Below are 20,946 nucleotides of genomic sequence, written 5' to 3'. Positions count from 1 at the left end.
CAGCAATAACAAAAAATAAATTGGAAATTATCAAAATTAAATACTTTTGTGCTTCAAAGGACACCATCAAGAAAATGAAAAGAAAATCCACAAACATTAGCAAAAAAAGAAAAAAAGAAAAAGAAAAAAAAAACTCACAATGAAATACCACTTCATGCCCAGTAGGATGGCTGCAATTTTTAAGAGTAGATAATAGTAAGTGTTGCAAATATGTGGAGAAATTGAAACCCTCACACAATGGTGGAAGGAATTTAAAATGATGCAGCCACTTTGGAAAACAGTTTGAAAAATCCTCAAAATATTAAACATAAAGTTACTATATGGCCCATCCATTACACTCGTAGGTATATGCCCAAAAGAAAGGAAAATGGATGTCTGCACAAAAACTTGTACACAAATGTTCATAGCACCATTATTTATAATAGACAAGAATTAGGAACAATCGAAATATCTATTAACTGGGGAAAGGATAAATAAAATACATATTCTTACAAGTGGAATATTATTCAACAATAAAAAGAATGATACAAGCCAGGTGCTGTGGCTCACACCTATAATCCCAGCACTTTAGGATGCTGTGGGAGGAGGACCACTTGAGCCCTGGAGTTTGAGAGCAGCCTAGACAACATAACAAGACCCTGTCTCTAAAGAAAATTATAAATTAGACAGTCATGTGGTGCAAGCCTGTAGTCTCAGCTACTCGGGAGACTGAGGTGGGAGGACCGCTTTCGCCTATGACTTCAAAGCTATAGTGACCCATGATCATGCCACTGCACATTCCAACCTGGGCAACAGAGCAAGGCCCTGTCTCTAAAAAAATAAAAAAGAATGATGCACTGATACACGCTACAACAGGGATGAATCTTTGAAAAAAAATGCTAAGTGAAATAAGCCAGTCACAAAAGAACACTTTGTTCTATTTACATAAAATTTCCAGAAGAGGCAAATCTATAGAGATGGAAAGTACATTTGTAGTTATCTAGGGCGAGCAGGGGGATTTGGAATAAGGAATGACTGCTAATAGGAATGGAGTTTCTTTTTACAGTGATGAAAGTGTTCTAAAATTGGTTATGGTGATAGGCAACTTTTTGAAGATACTAAAAAATCATTGGATTGTATGCTTTAAATGGGTAAGTTGTTTTGAATATGAATTATATCTCAATAAAGGTATTATTAAGAACAACAGCATACAGAAATCAACTGTCAGTGTTAATTTTAGAAAGTTTTACTAAACATTTGATTTTTCACTCCTAGAACTGGTGAAATCAAAATTTTCATTATCCTGACTTTGATACACTAAAGTCCTTCAAATATGTTAATGGCTGGGTGGCTACAGCAAGTGATTTAAGATTTCATGCATATTTCATGAGATCTAAGGACTGGTGACATGCACCATGAGTTGTGTAAATTGTTTGTTTTCTGTCCTCTAGAAGCAAGGAACTTAACTTCTGGGACAACTATGAATTTATGACTTCAGATAAAAGTTGTAAGAGCAATAGTATCGTAAAGAAACCAAGGAATGTGTACCATTGGCATTGAAAGGCCACTTCTAACAGCTGTATCTAATTCACTCACATGACTTGGATTTCAAAGACTCAAGCACTTGAGAGGCAATAATAAGTAATGCTACAAAAAAAAATCCCGCCCATCTTGAAACATAACAGAGGAAACAAAGCATTGTGATTTATAGTTGATGCCCATCTACTTTAGAGAAGCATCCTCAGAGTGCCTTTCCAGGATTTTGGTTTGATTTTTATTCTATCTGGGAATGAAGCCACTAACAAGAGCCACAAAACTGTAGCTGGAACAACTGGCTAGAAAGAAGAATGATTAACTACCCTATAAATTGCTGCATCCTGTATAAGTTCACATTTAGGAGCTCTTTATTCACAAGACAAGGGATGCCATTGCTCTCTAATTTAGGATTTTTATTTCCATTGGCAATAAAAATATATTTGAAACCAAGAAAATAAGGAAGAGGGGAAATGGATTGGCCTTAAGATTTTATAGTAGAAATGCCACTGGGTTACTGGCTGGCATTTTTAAAGCTTAAAGAAACTTGTGCAACTGTCAAAACGTCATCACGGTTACTGTTAGACAATCACATTTTAGAGAACAGAAGCAGAGAAACAGTTTTAAGTATGTCCATTTGTAGCTGAGAGGGAAAAAGGAAAACAAGTTCCACCTCTCTTTGGCCTAATATAGGAACAAAATAGAAATCACATGAGTGATATAAGGATATCTCCCACATGATATATTGATTTAACTTTGCTGGTATTTATTTTATAATTATTCCATTTATTTGGTATTTCCTCTCTTTTTCTAGACCTCAAAATCCCTTATTGAGGCTCTTTGTTCACCTAGCTTGTTCAGATACCATCACTAGGACCCAAAGTAAATACTCTCTACTAGGTTTCTCTGTCCTTTGACAGAAATACCCATATTTTTCCGAGCCATCGTTGTTATTCTGGAATTAACTCAAGATCTGGAATTAAAGTACTTGATTTTTCTTTGCTAAAGTGTTTATTGAAAGATGGAGGTGACATTTCTCTTTGGGGACATAAATCCTCTGATAAGCTCTGGGTTATAGAGTCAGGAATCTGCCTGGCATGAACCACTACAGGCAAAGCGCATGCTAGACATCCTTATGACTTTCAACAACCAAATGATGTAATGACCTCTCACTATGTGTACAGAAAAACCACTATTTATTAAATCCTTTCTAACACTAGCTTGCAAGTTACTGCCTTGAATCGACTTTCCCCAAAATTAAAAAAAAATACTGTGTAATTCCACCTGATATAGTTTGGGGATTTTTGTTTCTTCACTGGTGAAATAGAGACTAGAAGTGACCTCAGAAATGTTCTAAGATGAAGATGATTAAGAATTAATACTCCAAGGATAATACTGAAACTGACGCTGCATCACAATGACAAAGCTGGTGATTTTTAAAATTCAGTTGTGATAAAGTTGGTCTCTAGGATTCTGCCTGAAATCACCTAAACAGATAAAAATGATCAGTCAATTCTGGAATTTTTCTCTTCTGTCTTAATCTTCCCTTCACCTTCATTTGTTTATGTTCTCTGCTCTGTTATACAGGTATGTTATGGCTACACATGATTATTTCTCAGAAGGATTCAAAGAACATCATGGCATTGGATTCAGACTTCCCAGTGGCAGCTGATTTCCCACTTTCAAACTAAACATGGAATTGGGTTCTTGGTGGCATTTTAACCCTTTTTTTCTTCCACTGTTATTACTTAACCCTCAAGAAAACAAATTGCTAAGTACTGCAAATTAAAAAGGAAAGTTAGCATCTTCTTTACTTCTCTTTTTGGGGAGCAGTATGTAGACACAATTGTATGACTCAAGATTTAAGTTTCATCCTGTTCTTGAGTTTGAGGACCAATACTAATGCTACTTTCATTTTCTTCAAGCTTTATTATCACTGGGAGGGAGATCAATAGCAAAGCTTGAGAGAGGCAGGATTGGACAGCATCCCCAGATTAACAATCCCCCATTCCCACAGTGAATCCCAGAAGGAAGGAGCAAGACAGAGGGAGAGAACATAGACAACAATTGGCTCAAGGTTTACCAAGGAATTAATAAGACTCTACCTCAAAAGCCTTGCTTTAAATCCCTTTTACTTAATATTTACATTTTTTTTTCATAAAAGCAACATATACCTAAGTAAAGGTCTGCAAAAACACTTAAGTTGCTATTTTTTCCAATAGCAAAACATACAGTAATAGATAATTGATTCATTAACCAATCCTAATAAGCAATTTAAGAATTCAAAATGTTCATCTTTGCAATCAGGTCATTAAAAGCACAAATGATGATAATTTGGAGAAAATCATTTTTATAGGCATTTCAGAATTTTTTTGACCTCAAAATGTTATAATCTCTTGCTTCCATTAACACTCTAGGAAAATGAACTTTAAAGGAAACGCTGTGCCAGACTTTCTTCTTTTTGAACTCTGCAGGAGCTCCCGCTGAATGAAACTATTGATTTATTAGGTGGCTCTTAATTTTTAAAAATATTATCCTATTACCATCACTGGGCATGGCATTCTTTGGTTCAACCACATCACACTGAAAAAAAAAATGGTAACTTCCTTAAAATAAAACCTAACCTCTATTTCCAAGAAACCTCAAATGCACTGAAATAGTCACACATAAATTATGTATGTGTGAGCCTCTCTGAAGTCTAGATTAATTCCCCATGGTGTGCTCTATTCTATCCTGTACTTCTTCTACCTGAGCCTTTACCACAAAATGTGTATTAACTTGTCTGCCAATGCCCCATGTTTCCAAGCACCCTAGACTGTAAGGTCCACAAGAAGAAACACCTTATAGATCTTGTGTTTTTTTTAAACTACTGTATCCCCTGTGCCCAGCATGGAACATGGCACATAACTGAGATTACAATTTGTTTGCTAATTTCTTTCCCTCAGAAGACTAACTTCTTGAGGACAAGGCAGGTGTAATATTTATCTTTTATCTCCATCATGTTGTTCAGTGCCTGGAACAGAGCAGAAATTGAACAAATTAATGGGTCAATCAATTAATTACACAAACATGATATGTTTAGAGCCCACATGAGGACACTGATTGCAAATAGGTATTGCTTAGCTGTTACTCTTGGTCAAATATATTAAAAGCCAAAAAAAAAAGGTCAAAACATTTTTCAATTCTATAGTAAATGCAATGCAAATGTGAGGGTGCCTATACTTGTTCAGGGACCATTCTTTAATAATGTTTCTTCTCTTTTTCTGAGTCCTAAAGATGATCATCCTAAAACTTCCAGCCAACATTATTTAATTGTCCTCAATAAAATGTTTTTATATGCAACCTTCTCCATTATCAAAATATTCTTCCTAAGTTTGGCCTTCATCCTATTTTTAGTGGACATGTACCAAAATTTCATAAATGGAAAGTCATTCTTCAGTCCTCTCAAGAGCAAAAGGTCCTTTTTCTTATGACCTTCTTGGATTGTTCCTGTATCATATCACTTAACATCCTCTGCAATGTCTCCATGCTATTTATGGACCACTATACATGAGGTATATATGGCTTTCAAAAGGTTTCATCGATTAACTCCCTACATGTATATACTTTATGGTCTCAAATTACTTCCATATCACATTCTGCTCCTAAAGACTGTTATCGATTGTTATAGGTTGAATTGTGTTTCCCCAAAAAAAGGTATGTTTGAGTCCTAACCCCCGGTACCTAAGGATGTGACCTTATTTAGAGATAGGATCTTTACAGAGGTAATAACATTCCAGTGAGGTCACTAAAGTAGACCCTAATCCAATATGACTGGTATCCTTATATTAATAGTAAAGAAGTTTGGACACAGAGACAGGCACACAGGGAGAATGCCATGTGAAGATGAAAACAGAGATCAGAGTGATGCCTCTGTAAGTCAAAGAATGCCAAGGATTTCTAGCAAACCACCAGAAGGTAGGGGAAAGGCATGGAATAGACTCTTCCTCATGGCCCTTAGAAGAAAAACCTGCCAACACCTTGATCTTGTACTTCTAGTCTTCAAAACCATAAGATAATAAATTCCTGTTATTTAAGCCACCAAATTTGTGGTATTTTGTTATGGTAGCCCTAGCAAACTAATACACTGGCCCTAATCAACAGAGAAATTCCACGTTAGGATGATGCACACAAGGGGACAAACAAAGGTGATACTTTTGAGTATTTAAGATACAGTCATGCACTGCATGACATTTCAGTCTACAGCAGACTGCATATACAATGGTGGTCCCATGAGATCACTACATAGTATTTTTATTGCACCTTTTCTGTGTTTAGACATGTTCCGATATGCAAATACCACTGTGTTACAACTGCCTGCAGTATTCAGTATAGTAACAAGCCGTACAGGTTTGTAGCCTAGAAGCAAAAGACTATGTCATATTGCCTAGGTGTGTAGTAGGCTATACGACATCTAGGCTTGTGTAGGTATACTCTATAGTATTCTCACAATGATAAAATTGCCTAAGGACATATTACCCAGAACGCATTCCCATTGTTAACTGACATATGCCTGTAAATTTAAAAGCTAGAGATAAAAGTCAATGGCAAAGAAAGCCGACAGATGTGGAATTGGGAAGGGGCATTTGTAGGAGTGTGACCTTCATAATTCAGAGAAAGCACTGGGTCTAATTCATAGGAAAGGAGGGATAAATTTAGAGAAGAGAGGTACTTTCTCAGAGCCCAGACAGAAAGATGAAAAGGTGCTAATTATAATAATCCTATTGTTGCTGATAACAGTGCTTACCATTTATTAAAGACACCCTATGTCTGGCATTATTTGCTATCACTTAATGCATAGAAAGTGCTTACAGAGAGTGATGGTTAATTTTATGTGTCAACTGGGTGGGTGTTTTTGGATGAGATTAACATTTAAATCAGTAAACTTTGGGTAAAGCAGATTGCCCTCCCTAATAAAGGTGAACTTCATCCAATCAGTTGAAGGCCAGTATAGAACAAAAAGGCTGGCCTCCCAGAGAAGGATGAAATTCCCCAACAGACTGCCTTCGGACTCAAACTGGAACATTGACTCTCCTGGGTTTCCTGCCAGCTGACCCATACTGCAGATTTTGGACTTGTTAGCCATCATAATCATGTAAGTCAATTCCTTATAATAAATTGTGTGTGTGTGTGTGTGTGTGTGTGTGTGTGTGTATCATTGGTTCTACTTCTCTGGAGAACCTTGACTAATATGCAGAGTAAATACTCAATGAATTTTTGATATCATAATAATACTGTGCCATGTAAAGATAAGGATAACTCATTGTACTGATGAGAGTAGCTGAGGTTCAGAGAGATTAAGTAAATTGCCTAAGATCACATTGTTAATAAGTGACAGAGTTAGGATTCCAGCCAGGTCTGTCTGATTCCAAAGTACATGCTTCTTCCATCATATATTGCTACCTGACAGTTGACAATGAAGATAAAGATGAAGTAGAATATGAGATCATTTTCTAAGGATACAAATGGCTGGAATGAGGGACACAAAGGAAGATCACGAACAACCAAGATGCGGGAAGAATTAAGTCAGTGGTTTTCACACTGTGAGCCCCAATACCTAGTGTTCTCTAGAAATATTTCAGTGAATTCACCAACTTCTGATTTGAAATGTATGTATTTTAAAATATTATTTTATAGATAGGAACCAAGAAAATCACACATTCTCAAATGTAGGACTATATGTTAATTTTAGCACACTAGATTGATCCGAACATGATCCTGGGCTGTCAGGCTTGTTTAGTATTCACTATGTAGGAAAGCTTCTGCTGACATCTCCTTGAACATACTTAAACCTGTTATGATCTGTTATTGGTTATCTCTGCACTGCATTAGTGAGCATGTCACTACACCATATGTGGGCCAAGCTCAGTTAACAGCCCATCATATCTTTGACATACCTGTTTGCATGAGGTTTCATCACAGCATAACAGAGTTGTACAACACTCAGGGAACAATAATAAGCCACATATGATATATCATGGTTTTATAATACTTTATCATGCGTACTTGCTTTAAGGTGATATTGGTTATAGAATTTACCATCAATTTAACAATAGCCTTTCCAAAAAGAAGCACTACATTAACTATACACAGTTTTTAGAAATTAACAATATTACGTACTTATTCATGCAATCACCTACCACTTTCTTCTTCAGCATCGTAATTAAAGTTTTAGTCTAAGCGTTCTTCATATTCAGAGCAAAAATATTCTTCTGAGTCACTCTCAGCCTTTCAGAGCTATGAATAGAGTTACAGTGACAAACTGCATTCATAACACCTTCACCTGTAGGACAGGCAGTATAATTTCAAGGCATAATAAAGTGCTGAGCTTAGGTGACTTCTACTTTAATTACATTGCTTAGTATGTCAGACAAACTTCAGACTAAATATTACCTGTTTTTTTTTCAAAACTAGATCACAAAGTAATTTATCCCAAGAAATTTCAAGCAACAAACTAAATTTATTTAATAGTCAACCTTGTGGGATGCAACCAATGCAAATAATTCAGCTGAGGTCACAGGAGTATATATACCTTTATGTATTGCTAAGTTCCCATATTACAACTTATTCCTGGGCCTGGTGGCTGACAAGTTTCTTTTGACATCAATTATAAAAGGCATCTCGATTTCAGAAACGCAACACTGTGAAAAACACAAGCATGTAGGATCAAGAAAATTACATATAAATGTTATATAAAATCACTGTAGCCTTTACTTTAGAGCACTAGGTTAACTGTTTCTTTGTATTTATGGGAGAGTTATTATCTTTTATTGTCACTGCTATTTGTATACACTGCGGTCCCATGGAAAATTTTATTTGAAAATTGATTATAGTATTGTTTTTTTAAAAAATTGTGAAAAACATTGCCCTGGGAAAATGCAAGACACAAGATAGATAAGATAGGGGCTTTGTCTTGAAGGACACATTAAAAGATGCATATTCCAAAAAAAGAGGCAATGAAATGGTCAACAGAGGCTTATAAGTCAAAAATTATTCTGGACAATAATCTAATAACTGTTAAGCTACCATTTTCTTCTGAAAAGTCCATTTTGCATGTCTAAATGTTTCACTTACTTTTAAAATTATTCAGTTATAAAAGACTTAAAATTTTTTCTAGATTTTATTTTAAACTTAGAAAGACTAAAAACTGTATCTTTTAAAGCATATTGCAATAGAATTTAAATAAAGAATATTTTGCAACATGTAAAAGTTATATGAAATTCAAATTTTAATGTTCATAATAAAGTTTAATTGAAACACAGCCATGCTCATTTGTTTGCATATTGTCTATTGCAGAGACTTATGTGACCCACAAAGTTGAAAATATTTACTATCTAGCCCTTTACACAAAAAAGTATAGCAATTGGTCTTTGGTCAAAAAAGTGATGCTTTTGTGTTGGTATTGTTGTTTTAATTTCTAGAGTTTATAGAGATGTTTAAAATAAATAAAACGTACAAAGGGAGCCCCCTATATAGCTTCTCCACCTTGCTTCCTCTAGAACTGTGGTTGCTAATCCCAGCCAATATAGGCTTCATTTTCTTGTCACACCCATAACCAATGCTGGACTCTAAGGTTTGGCCCTTGAATCACCTCTTAACACAGCTGTCAGTACCCCTGGGATTCTGCCTATAATGCTTAATTTTCACATATTTGTCTGACTGGTACCAAATGAAATTCTAGAGTCCCTTTTTGAAATTATTAAGCCTTCACTAGGCATTTGGGAGTAGATGTGAAGTCAGGTAGGAGGTAGTTGCACCTCTGTAGGCCATGCTAAGAAAGAGAACTCTGCATATTTAACAAAGCTCAAAGTTTTAACATAAAACAAGGATACATAACCTTTTCAAAAGTAATGAAAACCTTCTTTTAACACACACAGAAACCTCATCATAGTAGGTGAGCTCCTATTTTTATTCAATCACTGGAGACAATATCTGAAGTCCCAAGCAGATTTTCATATCACATTGAATTTCTATGATCTCTCATACGTTGTGTCCCATGATGTGAAAAGCACTGCCTAAAGGAGTGAAGTTATCAGGAGGTTCAGACATCAGTTAGCAGGTTATATAGGAGGGTTATATAGGAGAGTTGTAAGTATAATTTCTAAGTAGAATTTAACCAGTACTGTCCCTAGAACTCAGCTGCTTCTTCCTAACACTCTCAGGTCACACTATGCTACAATAAGGCCAAACAAGTGGGCACTCTACATATTTATAAAACTGTCACCTCAGACATCTTATATCTCTGACCTAAGACTAAGCTCTAAATCACTTTAATACATTTTCAAATAACCATATTACCTAACCCTGAGCCATATACATCTTTTCCGTTTCTGGTTTTGAGAGAAGTAGAGTCACATAGGTCTGCACTCCTACTCCATGCCTTCTTCTCCGATTAAATTTTCTCATTCAATAAGCAGCACCACTGTCCCCTCTATTATCCAAATCAACAAATATAGATGTTATCCTTAACTCTTCTCTTTCCTTCACCTTCAACTACTAATTGATTACCAAACCAGTTGATTTTACCTCCTAAATGTCTTTCAAATCTCTCTCTCTCTCTCCCCGCCCCCTCCCCCCCACCCCACCCACCTCCACCATGGCCACTCTTTCAGCTCATCTTTTCTTTTACAAAACTGCAACAGTATATGAACTGATTATGTCCCTCTCCTGTTTAAAAGCCATGGCTTTTCACTTCCAGTATGATAAAGCCCAAACAAAGCCTACAAAGCCCCCTTACGAGCTGGCCCCTGCTAGAGTTTCCAGACCCATCTCCCACAAATCTCTGTCACACATTTTATGTTCCCGTCATAGGGAACTTCTCAGGATACTTTGAAGGTGCCATGCTTACTTATCCTGTCAGTCTTCCACACTATCTGTTTAAATTTTTCCTAGCCCATCCCTACCCTCTTTGGATAATTCTATTGAATAACCTCCTTTAGGTGTGAATACAAAAGACACTTCCCCCAGCAAGCCTTCCTTGACCAGCCTTAGACTGGGTTAAGTGCCCCAGTTGAGTACTTCTATGAAGCCCTCAAGAAAGCTGGGTTTCAGATAATTTGTTCCATAAAGGCAGCAACAATTTCCTTCTTGGCCACCTCTACCTTCTTAACGTCTCACATAGAATACAGAATATGAATGAGGTCATCTTCCAAGTTACCCAGAATCATGACCTACAAAGGAAGTACTGCTGTATCTCAGCTCCTTGGAGCAAGCTATGGGAGAGTTTTCTGGCTATATCCAGGCATAGCTTCAGGCCTGAGAGTCCTAATAATCCTACGGACCTAGCAAAAATCTTCATTTCCTTACCCCATGAGCAAGAAATTAGCAAGCATGCTATCCTACAAAGGCTAAGGCAGAAGGGACACAAGAAAACTTCGATGGAATAATTGTTCTAAGCATTAAAAATCTGCCCACAGTCCCACTTGCTTTGACCCCTTTTTATCAAAATGACGCCAGCACTGCAGGACTGTTGAATGTCATCGATCTACAATAGACACAGGTCTCTAGGGTTGATCACCATGAACTCATTAACATCACAAAAAAATCTTTATTAAATTGTTCCATGGAAGAGTCTAGAAATGGTCTGAATATCATACTAAACAAATTAGAAAAGGCCCTGACATCCAGAGCTTTACAATTTGAAATCATAATTTATGTCAAAAGATAATAAGTTAACAGAGCTGCACAGAAAAATAGCAAAGTTGACAAGCCTTGCAACTTGAATACAGCTGTGAAAAACTCTGAAAAAAGATTTTTCAGAGCTCTGTAGGAATGTAATTCTCTACATCAAGCAATCTAAGAGTAAATTAAATTTTTACAAGCTTCTTGCTAAAAGAAGCCTAAGCTCTTTGCTGACACAAAGCCCTACGGTAAAGCCACTTTGTAATGCTAATTTCACACTGAAACAACTATGTGGTAAATTGATTCTAGAGCTCTGAAGAGAACCAATAGAAATAGCAATGTTTTCCTCCAGGATAATGCACTTGACATATTTGTAAATTAATCTTTCTACAAGATCTCCAAACAACTTGATCTTTATCATAGTCTGTTTTCCCCTTTTGACCTCATTGCATCTCAGAGGTTTTTCTCCAGGAAGATGCCCTACACAGATGCAGCAGGATCAAAATTGCCAAAATTGCTGCTGAGTCAGAGATGTTTTTAACGTTTTGACAACCAACACATAACTGCATGCTAAATAGTTAACACCCTTCCTGATGGTTTTGCAATACTATACTTATATAGTAGCTCTATCACACTGAAATTATAGACTCTTGTGAAATGACACTAGCAATAATAATGCATTTTATAGCAGTACTCACTCAAGGACCTTTAAACAAGTGTTAACATTTATGTATTGAATATTATTACACTAAGTTCCACTCCCTCCCATAAAACATAAATGGAAAACTGGAAAACCGTGATTTCCCTAGTGTAACAGTTAGCTCTGAGGGATATTTTGACTGTCACATCAAACATAAAATATTGATGAAGTAGCTAAGAAAAATAGATTCCACTTCTCTCTTTAGCAAGGAATTAAATATTAAAACTACACTATTCCTTATAAGTATATAAGAATATTACTTGAATCAAGTGATTAATAATTTAACTAGCATATAAAAAACTATAGGAATAAACTTCAAAACAAAGGAGAACTTTTTAAAATTTGCAAAATTAACTAAAAGAAACAATTATATAATTATATATACAAAGATACTTTACATATACAAAGATATTTTATATATAAATAAATGTAATTATAATTTTTGTCATATATCAGGTACAGGAGGTACTTTTAGAACTCTGAGAGTTAAGCTAATCAAAATTAATACAAAATTAACACAGATTCCCAGCTGAAAAATCTCAACTGTGTAATAACAAAACATGGTCAGCAAAAGGAAGATAAATAGAAAAGACTATTGAGGGACTGGTGTAGAAAGTCAACATTTGTTAGTGTTCAGATAACATTGTTCAAGACAGAAGGGCTCCTATCCCAGAGGTGGGCCCCTCCAATTCCTATAGGATGTAAAGCCAAGAGAGAATATGGAAACCCTGGGCTGTCCTCATTGATGGCATTTGCCCATGGATTGACTAAATGGACTCATGGTAATCGGGAATGCTTGGCAGTTGTATATCACAATATAACTGTTCAACACATATTGGCCTTTGTTTTATGCATCTATTTTATTTTGATTTGGATAACCTAAGGTTTTTCTGATAGACAAACCTGAGATAATGCGTATGTATTGATCAGACCTAGACTAAACCCTTGTTTGGGTAGCCAACTGGTCTTCCTTGGCAACACTTTTACAAACACCCTCAACAAACTGCAAAAATATTTATGGCTTAGCCATAATTTTAGCTTTCCTCACAAATTGCAAACATGGAAATAAAATGTAAATACAAAATCATCATGATGAATTTTTAATAGTGTATCATAATTTATATAACCAAATAAGTGTGGTCCCATTCAAAATGGTCATCTTTATAAATCTTTCATAGTATAATTTTAATTATACTTCCATTGCTCAAAGCACTTATATTTCTCTTCATTAAGCACTGTCTTTAGGCTGACAGGGTGAGGTGGCTTACGCCTGTAATCCCAGCACTTTGGGAGACTGAGTGGGAGGATAACTTGAGGCCAGGAGCTCCAAGAGCAGCCTGGGCAACATAGTGAGATACTGTCTCTATATAACTTAAAAAAAAAAAATTTAGCCAGGCATGGTGGTACACACCTGTACACCTGAAGACCCAGCTACTCATGAGGCAAGATGGAAGGCTCACTTGAGCCCAGGAGGTGGAGGTTGCAGTGAGTTATGATTGTGTCACTGCACTCTAGCCTGGGCAACAGAGTGAGACTGTCTTTTAAAAATAAACAAACAAAAGAATTGTCTTTAAAGTTTGCAATGCATTTTTTTTTTAATGAAAACACCTAAAATTAGGTAGCACTTGGCTGTTAACAAAGGAAATTATGATGAAAAATCTTTATATTTTCAGAGTGAATTTGATTTTGTGATACAGTCAAAAGTCACTTGGAAGCAAGTCCAAGAGACCAGACTGGGTAATATAATTTTTAATCTAAAGCAAGCTATGAATATAAAACAATAACTATAAAATAATGTGGCTAATATATACTTATGAGAAGAAATTTATGTATTATTTAGAAAGGCAATTTCATAATAAGAGACCCAAAATTATTTTGATCAAAGGCAAATGTTTAGAATACGAGTGTGGTTTTTATTAGATAGCTATTTTGAACCACCATACCTATTCTGATATATAAATTCAGGTGTATTTGTTTGTTTTAAAATATCTCATTACTTTGTGTTTAATAATTACAAAAGTATCTCAAATTATCTTACTGTTAAACTCGAGACTTAGACTATGTGATTCTTTGCTGAATTTCCACCTTAGATCCTAACAATATTTTACTCTTTGGTCTTACTTGAGACTAACTGCAGAGTTTACAGGAGACCCCACATCCCTTGTAAGAAATCAGTGGCACTGTATACTTGGATTCTATGGGGTTCCCACAATTCCTCAGTATAGACCTAGACATAGCACAGATATCACGACGAAAATTCAAGTTATGTCACGTGACACATGGTTTGATATACACTCTTACAACTAAACGAAATATGAAAAATTCAGGGCATGAGAGAAGAGACAGAGAGGAACAAACTGAATAACTACCTTAAAAGTTGTGAGAAAATGTAAATTTAAAAAATTTTCCCAAATTAAATAGCACAATCTCTGTTGCTGACCATTTATAAATCAATCCCACTTGTATATGAATTATAAATTATATGCTAATATATCACTTCTAGTTTAAAAATAGCTTCCTATTTCATAAATGTTATTTTCATAAAAGTTTCAGTTTAATGTACTTGTTTGCTGTGATAGTCATGAACTACCTGAATTTTTCATGGTGAAATTCTCTCTTAGATTATGTTTATTATATATATATATATATATATGGATTATGATAGTTCAGATGTTCTTCAAATTTTATACTTGATGTGAAATCCACACAAAATTAAGAAAGTAAGAAATAACTTAGATTTTTTTCCAAACTTTTTTGGTTTTCCAATGAAAAAACCTAGACATATAAAGAGATATTCAATACAATCTATAACTCATACCATAATAATTTTACTCTTTTATGACTCTCAAACTGAAGGGATCCTATTCAGAAAGTTAAATTCTAAGGCATTTAACAACATACAATAGAAACATGTGGAGTGTTTCCTGTATATCTGGTAAGGCCATGTGAAACACAATTTTTCATAAATTAAATTCTCATACAGGCCCACTCATTGCATATCCAGATTGAGAGTTACAAAATTATACTCAAAGATGAATTGAGCATCTTATATTAACAAGGTGCATGTACTGTGATGAATGTGAAAATATGGTAATCCAAAATAATAGCAGTTAACATTAGGCTAACTTTTCACATTCATTTTCTCAAGGGATTAACCCCTATGACAGTCTCCAAATTTTAAAGGTCAAGTCACACACAGAGATGTTAAGGGACCTGCCTCAGGCAACAGAGCTACTAAACAGTAGATGTAGGATCTGAATCAAAATAATCTGACTCCAAAGCCTACCACTTTGAAAACTAAGCAATACTGCCTAACTTAATGCAGAAAATATGTTTTTTACACTTTTAGAATTGCAGTCCAGAAGGCCAGAAGGAAGTTTGTAATCATTGGTATTTTAGGTGATTGTCAGTTCCTATAAATAGTAGGAACTTAACTTTTAAAAACATACCTATTCTTAAAGCACCTTATGAAATATTTTGGAGAACAGAAATGAGTATGCTCTTAACACACTTAGCAGCCTTTGTAATACATTTTCTTTGCAAACCAGCCTGATAGCATTTTTAAACCTATATTAAATGTGTCAGGTGATTTGTAAAAAGAAAATTATATAAAAACCCACTTTGACAGATCAATAGTAAGCTATTTTAAAGTTCATTAGTATTTAGAACTATCCATGAAATATTCATTCTTCTGAAAACTGCATTTTTAGACTGATTGGCATTTAGGTTCCTCAAAGTTCTCTGCTAAAAAAGTCTATAATTTATGCCAATTAACATTTTGACTTTATAAGGAGTAGGAAAACAGATCAATAGATAAGCGGATTTTATAGGTGGAGTAACAAAAGGTGGATAACATCAACACAAAAAGATAATTCCAAAGAGTAAAGTCCTTCTCTCTCATCCACAGGGAGGAGCTCTCCTTCAAGGGCCAACAGTCTCTCCTTAGCCCCGGAGTTCCAGGATTAACTGCACATGCAGAGAACTAAACATAAGAGAGATGTGAAAGCTAAATTCCTTCCCCCCTACACACATTTATGAGCTATTTATAACATATTTGACTTTTTTGATACCTCAGTATGCTTATTCATTGGGTAATTATCTGTCAAGTAATGTCCCGAGAGAGCAGTACCTATTCATTCATTCACACCAGTATAACAACAGGAACAAAGTAGATGCAATATGCAAAGAACATTTCAAATATGAAGTGCTACATCTAACAACACTTTGCCTAAGATTCCGAACTTAGACGCTATTTTAAAAAATCTCATTAAAGTTTGCAAGCTTCTGTGGCTCATCACATTAGGCTATGAATACAATTTATTAAATGTCAGTTGGATATAACTTCTGTATCTATTCCTATGGCTTTTAAAATTTATAGCTTGTGAAGTAACATTTTTCAAAATAAATATTTCAACAAATTTGCTTTCAATTTTTAAAGAATCATTTACTTGTGACAAATATTAGATATATCCAGTCTCATAACAATAAATACTTTAAGTACATATTTTCTACCTACCCCAAAATTTTTGTTGGCTGAATTCAGTCAAGAAATGTTTTCTGAGCACTTACTACATGCAGGCATGGCACCTGTATGTGCCAAGAAGACAATCAAGTGTCCAAGGCATGAAGGGGGAAAACCAATAAACCATACTTAGGTATTTATTAACAAGTATTTTTAGTTTCTTAGAAAAATGAAATAAAACAACTGCATAGTAGCGTACTTGAGTCTTGAGATTCTAACTTTTCAGTTGCAAGTAGATGTGGCTCTCTATTCAATCAGCTTCAGTTCATTCTTCCATCTCTTCTTAATGCTTTCTGTTTTATTCTACAATACCCACATTTTCTTTCAAAACAATGAATGATAGCGCACCTTTTTTAAAACTGCTTATTCCTTTACCCCAAACCCAGCCCATACACACGCCCTCCTCTTTCGTGGGCACGTGTCTTTCCGAAGCTCGGTTGGCCACCCTCTCACCTGAAAAAAAGTTTGGAGACAACGCTGGCCTTTTCCAGAGGCGACCTCTGCATGGTCTCTCGGGCGCTGGGGTCCCTGCTAGGGCCGTCTGGGCTCAAGCTCCTAATGCCAAAGACCTACTACTCTGGGTGCCTGCCGCTCAACCCTTTTTCTCTGACCTGCTGTGATGTCATTTGCTTCCAATTCCCCCTACCCACCCCTACTCCGCACACCACCCCTTCCTTTTGCTCTTTCCCCCGCCTTCACTGCCCAGGTTAAAAGCCGAGTGCTGCCTGGTCCGGCCCCAAATTTGCTCTAGCGGCTTTCTCCACCCACTACGCACCCCCGCCAGCACCCCGCCCGCTCCTTCCTCCTCTCCTCCTTCGCTCCCTCGCCGCACCGCACCTCCCTTTCCCGATTCTGACTCCCAGCCTCCCTCCCTCGCGCGCGCTCCTTCCAGGTCCATGTCCTTACCGCCCAGCACCAGGCCCATCCCGCAGGTGGGCGACAGTCGCGGCCGCTCTTTAGGTCCAGTTGGCAACGCTGGAGGACAGAAGAAGCCACCGGCGGGAGAACCGGCTCCCCGGAGAGCTTCCTAGACCCTCCTTCGCGTCAGGGTCCGCGAGACCCAGGACCCGCTGCCACCAGCTTCCCCGGAGCCTGCCTTCCTCCTCTTCCTCCTTTTCCCGATGATCCTAGTTGGGTTCCTGTTACGTTTGCAAGGTGCATTTTGAAAAGGGAAGGAAAATGTGCTTTTCGTATATCAAAATACAGCCTTAGAGAGCCGAAAAGTTCCGCGGCAGCGTGGGTCTGATGCATTTACCTTAGCGCTTCCTTTGCGTGTCGGAGAAAAGAACCAAGCTTTATTAGTTTCAGGTTTAGGTGAGTGAACTCCAAGGGTGGCACAGAAATCTTAGGACACGTACTGAAAGAGAAAAAAAAAAATCTGCAAGGAGGTAAGAGGAGATAATGCTTTGCGTAATTACCGGCCCAGGATGTGTTCCTTGTCTATCCTTTTTAGCCCAGTGCGCATTTTTAAGGAAGGCTTTGGAGTGTTTTAGCGATAATGACAAGGAACAATGTAAACTAACCCGCCCTCCTATAGATTTCCTAGTCTCAGTCAGCAAAACATCTTGACTAATCCACCGAAAGGAATCCAAGCAGTCTTTGAAGCGAAGGTAACGTGTTAACTTTGACCTGACTCAGAGAAACGCCATCTTCAACTCTCTGAGGGGCATCTGGGCATTCCCAGGCGTCGGCGCCTGCCTTCTGAGAATTTTGTGTAGGATTGCCTGTGTCTCTGACGGTTTTTAAAGAGCCAACCCTCTAATCCCTGAACGCTACTGTGTAAAAGCAAGCACACATTGTGTTTGAATTGAAAAATTCAAAGGAAAGTAAAAATTTTGGCCTGATTACTTTATTGCCGACACATCTAAGGCAAGGGTCTTGTGAATTATCTTGTTGTTGACTTGTGGTCACCCAAATACAGTACAAATAAAATGTGCATTTCATGACGGAAAGACAAGAACCTGTGTTGAAAATAAAGAATGTGTTCAGCAGGTTTTCATAGCTCTGCTTTGCCCTTCAGTGGGCAAAAGCATACCTTTTTTTCTTGATATTGTAAAGTAAGATTTAGAAACATTTAATCTTTATTATCCTAAATTTGAATAGTAGAGAAAAGAGCAAAGAGATAAACCACATTGCATTAAGTTAGACACCAGGAAAGAACTTCAGCATTTTTAACTCACCATCCACTCTGTTGTTTGAAATCCTCTACCTGTGTTTTCATCTCTCCATTATGACAAAAAATTGTGAGACTCTGTCTTCACTATTGACTTTCCCAGACATGTGATTGAACTCACCACATCCACTTCCCCATTCCCAATCTGTTGTTTGGTTTATAACTGTTAGTGTGGTCCATCAAATATAATACATGCATTTTGAAATAAATTAATAGTTAGTTCTTCTTTGTTATCAACAAGCAAGTGAAAATAAAGGGATTAAGAATTAAGCTCCAAAGAGGATCATAGAAGCTGACCAAGGAATATGGCTGGAGGAGACTCCAAATATTTTTCAGTCAATCTCCTTCTGGAAAAAGTGAAACAGTTACTTGAGTTCTTACTATTTGCCAGACATTATTCATATAACCCTTACAACAACCATGTAAATAGGTGTTATTATCTTCAGTTTTCAGTTGAGTAAGCAAACAAGAAAAGTTAAGTAAATGCCTATAATGATAGAGCTAAGATTCAAACCTGAGTCTAGTTCTAAACCATTACTCCTATCACTGTGTAATACTGCTTCTAATCAAATCATCCCTCATGTATTTATATAATGTCACTTATATATCAACATAGTCTTTTTCCTCATATTAGTTTCATGAAATAATAACTTCTAGACCTGTTTAACAATGAAACAGGAAAGCAGAAATCTAGAAACCAAGTAGCCAAACTAAGTAGCCACTGGAGTGACATACTTTTAATGAATTACATTTAACTATAACATTGCATTTTAAGCATGTACACACACATGTACATAGGAAGACCACAGATTTTTATCATAAAACATTACAGCCCAAATTTGTTTTGGTAGAAATAAAACTTTACCATTATTCAGAGCTTTAACACAGTTAGCAAGCATGTCCAAATGCACTAATTGCGACATGATATTCAGGATTTGCATCTAGGTACATACATAATGTGGGAATGAGGACTTATCCACCAGAAAATTGTTCAAATGTGGCTTAAGGTCATGATTGAAATCCTAAACGTATCTCTGAAATGTCAGGAACAGGAAAGAGATTAATGGGCCAGGGTGATAGTAGGTGAAACAGTGAAGCTCTTCTTTCATGCTGCTCAATGATAGCTCATATCATTTTATAACAATTTTATAATACCTTATGGTTGTTGGTCACTTACCATATATGCCAATTATTATGACAAATACACAGCCTAATTTGCTTTTTTAAATCTTTACAACACCTTCATGGGACAGGAAACTTCTTCATTCACTATATATTACAGATAATGAACCTGAGGAAAAACAAGCTTCATGTTTTCCCAAGCAAGTTGCACAATTAATAATAAAAGAGGAAACTGGGATTTAAACCTAAACAATCTGTGGCCAGAGCCCAAGCATTTAATGACTGACTACACATACTTCCCCTATAGAATGTCCTAATGCAAGAACTGACCTTAAATATAGAAGACTGGGTGGCCATTTCTGTGGCATCATTTTAAAGGTATATTAAAAAGAAGAGCAAGGAGGAGTAGGAGAAAAGGAAGCCAACATTTATTTAATACCTACTTTGTGTTCAGCAGCAATGTGCTGGGTGCTTCTTACAAATGATCTCAATATATGAAAGATTATAAGTGATAACTTTCTCGTCAAAGATTAGTCACCCTGCCAGGTTTCACCATTAGAAATCATGAGAGTGAACTTTCACAATACTTTACTTATCCATCATGTTCAACTTAATTTGAGAGTGTTTCTCAGATTCTCTCCTGAGTAGACTTTAATAGTGATAAGTGGGTAGCAATCACAAGTACACTAAAACCTGAAAATGTGGAAGAAGAAAAGAAATAGTCATTCCTATCGGGAAGAAAAGCTCGTTAAAAAAAACAAGGTCTCTTCAGCTTCATATATGTAGTCTGGTTGTGCTTATAAGTTTATCTAAGCTAGAAGGGTAAGAACAGCCACAGCTCTTCAACAGTGGGCCACAGTGATTACCTAGGATGTAAACACACATTACAGTCTTACAAAGATGTTTCAGGACTTGAAAGAGGTGTCCTGGGACATGACTAGGCCAGATTCTAGTTTACTTTTACTGCTTCCAAAATAATGTTTGGTCTGACAATTCTGTTTATAAACACACACGCACACCAACTTCTATTTACATACATTCATAACCCCTCTTCCCTACAACCTCCTTGGAGGCACGAATTGCATCTTATGTTTTCCTTTGAATTCACCCCTTATTTTGTAATACAGTATATACACTCAAACAACCGTTTTCTCTTGGGGTTACTGACCTAATAGTTGAATGTCATTCTAAAGGGGATATTTGAAGATGCTCAAAAGATGAATGTTTACTATTAATTTTTCACCAAGCAAGAGCTTG

The 20,946-nt window shown here is 36.4% G+C and overlaps 1 protein-coding gene across 1 annotated transcript in view; it reads right to left on the bottom strand.

The window, feature by feature from the left end:
* Nucleotides 1-17,032, bottom strand: part of CFTR (CF transmembrane conductance regulator) — a 183,074-nt gene extending 166,042 nt beyond the window's left edge. The window contains 1 exon segment of the mRNA NM_001079917.1: nt 16,848-17,032. Coding sequence (NP_001073386.1) covers nt 16,848-16,900 — 53 coding nt within the window. The 5' untranslated portion in view covers nt 16,901-17,032.
* Between the last annotated feature and the right edge of the window lie 3,914 nt (nt 17,033-20,946).

The sequence above is a fragment of the Pan troglodytes genome, chromosome 6 (assembly GCF_028858775.2).
Source record: "Pan troglodytes isolate AG18354 chromosome 6, NHGRI_mPanTro3-v2.0_pri, whole genome shotgun sequence".
NCBI classification, from domain to species: Eukaryota; Metazoa; Chordata; class Mammalia; order Primates; family Hominidae; genus Pan; species Pan troglodytes.
This window is presented reverse-complemented; position numbering and strand designations above follow the sequence as displayed.